Source organism: Zingiber officinale, chromosome 4B (assembly GCF_018446385.1).
Source record: "Zingiber officinale cultivar Zhangliang chromosome 4B, Zo_v1.1, whole genome shotgun sequence".
NCBI classification, from domain to species: domain Eukaryota; kingdom Viridiplantae; phylum Streptophyta; class Magnoliopsida; order Zingiberales; family Zingiberaceae; genus Zingiber; species Zingiber officinale.
The window spans coordinates 134,915,415-134,922,853 of NC_055993.1; the positions used below are offsets into that span (position 1 = coordinate 134,915,415).

The 7,439-nt window shown below is 40.3% G+C and overlaps 2 protein-coding genes across 2 annotated transcripts; one reads left to right on the forward strand and one right to left on the reverse strand.

Annotated features, from left to right (window-relative positions):
* LOC121978729 (zinc finger MYM-type protein 1-like) lies at window positions 1-1,776 on the forward strand. Its single transcript, XM_042531029.1, has 5 exons — window positions 1-190; window positions 318-373; window positions 541-677; window positions 741-1,336; window positions 1,460-1,776. The coding sequence occupies exons 1-5, from the start codon at window positions 1-3 to the stop codon at window positions 1,774-1,776; spliced, it is 1,296 nt and encodes a 431-aa protein (XP_042386963.1).
* A 4,184-nt stretch (window positions 1,777-5,960) lies between these two features.
* Window positions 5,961-6,703, reverse strand: LOC121976892 (metallothionein-like protein 2C). The gene is made up of 3 exons (XM_042529291.1): window positions 6,544-6,703; window positions 6,396-6,467; window positions 5,961-6,260 (listed from the first exon to the last, which is right to left on the reverse strand). The coding sequence occupies exons 1-3, from the start codon at window positions 6,624-6,626 to the stop codon at window positions 6,152-6,154; spliced, it is 264 nt and encodes an 87-aa protein (XP_042385225.1). The 5' UTR covers window positions 6,627-6,703; the 3' UTR covers window positions 5,961-6,151.
* Between the last annotated feature and the right edge of the window lie 736 nt (window positions 6,704-7,439).

Here is a 7,439-nt window from a genome sequence, read left to right on the forward strand (position 1 = left end):
ATGTTGAGGTATTTTAAGAAAATACGAGATGAACCTACTTCAAACAAGTCATCTCCCCCTCCACCACCTCCTCCTCCTCCGCCTCCTCCACCAGCTCCTCTTGATGCTGACTCAAATGAGTATCCTAGTGATCCTGGGCTAAGAAAGCGCATTCTTGAGTATAATGTTAATGAAAGGGAGATTGTTCAACGTTAGTATTTGCAAAAAGGTCCTTTTCAACCTAAAAATCATGAATTTCCTTGGCGTTCTTGTCCCAAAGAGAAACGAAGATTTCGAGCTATATGGTTTAGTATTCATCCTAATTGGCTAGAACACAGCATTGCAAAAGATGCGGCTTTTTGTCTTTATTGCTATTTATTCAAAGCGGATCATGGTAGTCAAAGTGGTGGTGATTCTTTTGTTACTAAGGGATTAAAAAATTGGAGAAAGAAAGAAAATTTTAATGAACATGTTGGAAATCAGAGCAGCAACAGGTGCATGATGACGGCTTATGATTTAATGAATCAAAAATAACATATTGAAACTTGTTTGGTCAATCAGTCTAGTCAAGTAGCTATCGATTATCGTGTTCGTTTGACAGCATCAATTGATTGCATAAGATTTCTTGTGCGTCAAGGATTAGCATTTCGTGGTCATGATGAATCAACAAACTCACTCAATCATGGTAATTTTCTTGAATTGTTAAGATTTCTTGCTGACCATAATGAGGATATCAATAGAGTTACACTAGACAATGCTCCCTCAAATCTCAAATTGACATCGCCTGATATTCAGAAAGATATTATCAGATCCATTGCTTATTTAACCGCTAATTCTATTCTTGGAGATCTCGGTGATGAATTATTTACTATATTGGTTGATGAGGCTCGTGATACATCTGTTAAAGAACAAATGATAGTTGCTTTACGGTTTGTAGATGAAAGGGGAAATATTGTTGAGCGCTTTCTAGGCCTTGTACATGTAAGCGACACTACTGCCTTATCACTTAAAACTGCTATTGATTTTTTGTTGTGCCAACATAAATTATCTATATCTAATTTGCGGGGGCAAGGATACGATGGAGCTAGCAATATGAGAGGAGAATTCAATGGCTTAAAAAGCTTAATTATGATGGAAAACCCTTCTGCTTATTATGTTCATTGTTTTGCTCATCAACTGCAGCTTACACTTGTAGCTGTTGCTGAAAATCATATAAGAATTTCTACTTTTTTTGATGTGGTTGCACAATTAAACAATATTGTTGGAGCGTCATGCAAGCAAAGAGATATACTTTGTGAGAAACAATTTGAAAAAGTTATTAAAGGAATTTACAATGGTGATATCTTCACTGGACAAGGTATGAATCAAGAGATGACATTAAAAAGAGCTGGGAGCACACGTTGGGGTTCACATTATAATACATTGTTAAGTTTAATACATTTGTATCCTTCAATTATTAATGTTCTTTTATTTGTTTAAGAGGAGGGAAAAGATCACAAGCAAAGGGCACAAGCAAATAATCTGTTGGAATTGATTGGAAAATATGAATTTATATTTCAGATGCACTTAATGAAGAATATCTTGGGAGTCACGAATGATTTGTCGCAAGCTTTACAAAGAAAAGATCAAGACATTGTAAATGCCATGATTCTTGTAAGATCAAGCAAACATCAGCTGCAAACTATGAGAGATGATGGTTGGGATTTGTTACTGAATGAAGTTTCTTTATTTTGTGTTATGTATGAGGTAGTCACCCCGCACATGGAAGACTTGTTCGTCTTTCATGGGAGATCATGACGAAATATTGAAGGAAGGACAAATCTTCACTATTATCGTGTTGAAACGTTTTATGAAGTGATAGATTTGCAACTTCAGGAGTTGAACAGTCGCTTTAACGAGGTGAACACGGAGTTGTTGTTATGTATGAGTTGTCTTGATCCATCAAATTCATTCTCTGCTTATGATAAGAGAAAATTACTTCAGTTTGCTCAGTTTTATCCATCCGATTTTTCCCCAATGGAGTTAATGCATCTTGAGCCCCAACTTGATAACTTTATTTTTGATATGCGGAGTAGAAATCAATTCTCTGAGGTTGTGGGGATTAGCCAGCTTGCTAAAAGGATGGTTCAATTGAAAAAACATCGTTTGTATCCTTTGGTATATTTACTTTTGAAGTTAGCATTGCTATTACCTGTTGCAACTACAATTGTAGAGAGAGTGTTTTCAGCAATGAAAATAATCAAAACCTCACTTCGAAATCGGTTGGGAGATGATATGGTAAATGATTGTTTGATATCATATATTGAGCAAGATGTGTTTGATACCGTTGATAATGAAGCTATTATTCAGTATTTTCAAAATATGAAATCTCGAAGAGTGATATTGTAAAAAACATATGAAGTTCATATATAACTTTTATTATACATTTTCTGTGTTGTATTATTTTTTTTAATTTGTTGAATTCGCCCCCCCCCCCCTAATTGAAAATCCTAACTACGCCACTGCTAATACCCTCTTATAAAGGGGCGATTTAGTGAAATCATTTAGGTGGGAAGCATCAGATGTATCAAAGGCCATGGAGTAGGAGCAGAGTCTTCCAACTATATAAACTGAATTTGTTAGCATTGTTTTGTTTATGTTATCATTCATTTCTATTGAGTAAATACTCAACACAAATAACAACACACATGAGCACCTTATGAAAACTAACAAGCATAATTTGTTTCTAATAAAAGGAGACTTATAATTTGTTCCTAATAAAAGAAGACTTATAATTTGTTCCCAAGAGAAGTAACCTGAAGAGGACAAAAGTTAATTGAGTTACTCAAGGAGTAGTTTTGGTAGTTGAGGCATCCTTATGAGAGCCATCTTTATTGTCATCAGCATTTCAATGCATTCTTGAAAACTCATAGTTATGTTCCATTTGTCCTGTTCTATATCAATGAATTGAATAATAGATGATTCAATGCAAGTTATTTCTTTGCAAAGGTTTTTCAAGTTCAATCTGATCGCGTTAAAGAAATCCCGAGTCACAACTACTTTTTTGAGCATCCCGTTGCTGATTCCCGAATGTTTTTTTTCCAACAATCCAAAGAAGTAGGAATTCTTGATGATGTAAATTTATATCTGTTGGATCCCGTGGTTATTTTGATGTGATCAATCAAGTTTAGGTTAGGTCCTGTTTGTCTGATCCCTGTGCCTAAGTGTACAGGAGCTTAGGAGTACAGAAAGTCGAGCGGAAGACGCAGTTGGCGAGAAGGACGGCAAGGGAAGAGAGCCGACTGGCTCGGTGCGTCCGAAGGACGAGAGAGCTGTGGAAGAGTACACCGGTGGGCGAGAAGAACGTGCGCGACGTTCGAGGGACGTAAAGCTGGGACGGAAGACTGCTCGAGGAGAAGGTCGGGAACTGAGTTCGGGTGAGCCCTATTCCGGATGGCCGAAATCACCCAAGTGAACAAAACCAGAGCAAGTCAACCGGGACATTGACTTGACAAGTGTTCGGTCGACCAAACCCCTATCATCAGAAAGCCAGCTGTTGGTGACACGTCAGAAGCCACGACAAGCAGCCAGCCGTTGGTGAAGTGATCGGTCGACCGAACCTTCTGATTAGTCGACCGAACCGAAGATAATCAGAGACTTGGTCGAGCAATTTGATCGGGTCAGATCGAGTAGAGACCGTTGGCTGATCGATCGACCGAACACAAGGATCGGTCAACCGAACCTAAGCTCGATCCACAGAGCCTGCATCCAAACGGAAAGCTGGGAAAGTTCATCAGGTTCGGTCGACCGAACCTGGGAATCGGTCGACCGAACCTGGGAATCGGTCGACCGACCCCTCTCGAGTCAAATCCTGATCCCGAAGATCAGGTGATCTAGATAAGTGTTGGAACCCCTATATAAAGGGGTCTCGAACAGCTATTTGAAACAACGAAAAGAAACTCTGTACTTTCATTCTTAGCAACTTCTGTGCTCTCAAAGTGTAAAAGGTTTTTCTGCCTTCAAAGAAGGAGATGTTTCTAGTGCGCTTTCCAACCGCCTTGGATCAACAACCGTCTCGGTTGTAACCAAGTCAAATAACTGAGTCGTCTCTCTTTTTATTTCTGTTATTTAATTAATAATATTCTTGTTGCTTTTATTTTGAGTTAAAGTTCTTTGAGGAGGGTATACTCTTTGAATTGCAGGTAATTCACCCCCCTCTTATCAGCCCCGCTGCACCAACAATATCTAGTAAATTGAGAGGGTAATGACTAAAGCCAACAGAGTATAGACATCATTGAAGTTAGTCGGTGAGTATCCAAACTAGTGATGCCTTACCATGGCAAAGAACAACTTTCAGAACTGACTCATGAAGAACAAGATGCCTCTGTCTTCGCCTAACTCACTTGCCACTTGAAATGGCATTTGTGATCACCTCACTTTATTATAAGAGTCATAGTGATACCAAAGTCTATAACAAAGCATCCACAAAGGGTTGCAAATTCATTAAAGCTTTGAATCACCAGAAGGGGTTCAAATTAGTTCTTGATAATTCTAATTTTCTCTAGATCTATCAAAAGACCCTCTTTGGAGTTGATAAACTCACAAAAAGAGACCCCACTTTTTTAGATTGACAAATATTTACCAATCTAAGGATTTTATAGACAATATGAGTGTGTTACAAGTTTGAATTGTATATCTCATTTTAAATTATGATGCCATTGAAGTAGGCTACTTGAAATTTTCCTATAAATAATTTTTAGAGCATTCTAAAGTCTAAAGGACACAACTAACCATTTATATATACAACTCATTATATCTTAAAGGACCACTTATCATCGATCATAATCCTAATTTAATGATACCCATATATGCAAGTCAATCTTCAAAAATAATCGAGCTACTTCCATTAAAATGTGAGACATATACTTAACAAAATGACTATCAATTCTCTTTAATTATAATGCAAGAACTCAAGCTCATTAATGTAACTAGTCTTTCTACCCTTTCCCCAAAAGGAAGTTTTGTGATATTTTTGTTCCTGATCCTCTACCAAGATAAGATAATTGCAAATAAATAAGAAAATATAATGATGTGATATTTTTGTTCTTGATCCTCTACCAAGATAAGATAATTACAAATAAATAAGAAAAATATAATAATACGACGATAGGAGGAGACCCATCTGGCATAGAGTCAACCGTCAAGATGGACGTCAAAGTCAAGACGGTCAACGCCCAAGTGTTAAAGAGTCGAACAGATGATAAATGCAATGGCTGGTCGAGATAGGTAGGGCTCGATCGGCGGAGGACAAGTCCGAGCGGATGATTCTTCCGACTCAGGAGAATACCATAGGCAGACACTCAAGTTATATTATCGAGACGATGAGGGAGATCAGATCATTTTGTCTGAACGGAGGAATGCATGTTACTACACAGACGTCGCGCGGAATGGTAACTGAAGTTGACAGAGCGGAGGACTTCTGGCTGAGCGGCTACTCGCTCGGCCAAGCAGCGAGACCTGACCGTGGACAGAACACAGTCCTGGCCAAGCGGTTGATCCGCTCGGCCTAGCAGCAGGACAATGGTGCTCGCGACATCCTTTCATAAGACATAGTGGAGGACGTGACCATGAACATGTTGTAGAGTGTGACCACGAACGTGTTGAAGAACGTGACCACGAACATATTGAAAAACGTGCCCACATCTCAAAGAGCTTGTATGTCGGGCTCTATATAAAGGGAGGTCCATCACCAATGGAGATACGCGTGATTTACTTTTTTGCGCCTAATTCTACTATTATGCTTCACATTCTGGTGACTGACTTGAGCGTTGGAGGGCCAACGCTGGCCCCTTCCCTGGTCCGACACTGACGTCTATTTTACGGAGTGGAGCAAGGTCAACGCTCGATCAATGTGAAACCGCCACCTCCCAACTTTTCACTCGTTCACTTTCGGATAGAATCATATAATATTATGAAAGACACACACAATACACACGTATAAATGATACAATAGTGCTCTTAATTTATCAAGTAGGATTGATTAATATAATAGCATTACATGCTTAATTATGATTGATACATGCCCTCTCAATGTAATTTATTTAATTATTTCCATGCTCTCTCTTTCCCAATTTTTGGCAGCTAATCAATGCATGGGAGATGGGAAAGCACGGCTTATACTGAGCAGTGTCGATTAGTTGCAGCCACAACAAGCACAACTGCAGTTGTTCCCACAGTTGCACTTTGTGCAGTCACAGTTTCCACCTTCAAACCCAGACACCATCTCAAACCCCTCAGTGTTCCTGCAACACCCACAATAATCAGCTACACACATCAAAGTTAATTAATCAGGCAACTAACTAAGCGACTGCTTCTCATGTTACATACAAGAAAAATTAAGACAAATGAGAGAGAGAGAGAGAGAGAGAGAGAGAGACCCCTTTTGGCTGCCAGCGCCAAGGTTGACGATCACTGCAGTCTCTCCAGCTAAGTCCGGGCACATCTTGCACCTGCAGCTTGTCAAAGTGAAATCTACACACTGTGATATATAGGAAGACAAAAACACATTTGTGAGATCTTAAGTACCCTCCGCATCCGTTTCTGCAGTTGCAGTTTGAGCCGCAGCTGCAGTTTGAGCCGCAGCTGCAGTTTCCACCGCAGGAAGACATCTCGTTGGTGATTGAGCTAGGAAGAGATTAGTGCTGAGAAGAAGTATTTGAATGCTTTTGAGCCATGGTGGAAGAAGATACATCCTATTTATAGGCGTCGTTGGCATGCACTAACCACTAAAGAAGCTCGCAGTAGTTGTCCACTTAAAGTGAAATGCTACTGCTGAATCAATCATATAATTGATAAAGCGAAAGGTCTCGAGGGTGACCACCGCCACCCAAAACCCTAAGGGCATGTTTGGTTCAAGTCATCATCTATAACCTTGGTTATGTGATTATCAGGTAATCATATAATCAAGGTTATGGGGAATATAATATAACTTATTAGGTGTTTGGTTCAACTGAGATTATGTAATTACTTAGTTTTACATTTACTAATTTATCCTTTACCTCTTTGAATTAATTTAATTGAATGAAAATCTTTTTATCTCTTCTCTGTCGTGATTCCCGGAGCTCAGCCACCCGCCTACAGCGCCGGCAGCCATTGCCTCGGCGCCACCTCCTCGCAGCTCGCCCTCCTCCTCGGTGCGTTCGCATTCATGGCCATAGGCACTGGCGGCGTCCGTCCCTTCCCTCGCCTTCGGCGCTGACCAGTTCGACCGCAGCAAATCCCAACCTGACGCCGACGACGTCCGCGTCCTCCAGACTTTCTTCAACTGGTACTACGTCTCCGTCGGTATCTCCCTCGTCCTCGCGCTCACCGTCATCATCTACATCCAAGACCATGCGGGCTGGCGCATCGGCTTAGGCGTCCCCGTCGCGCTCATGGCCGTCTCCACCCTTTTCTTCCTCCTCGGCTCCGCCATGTACATC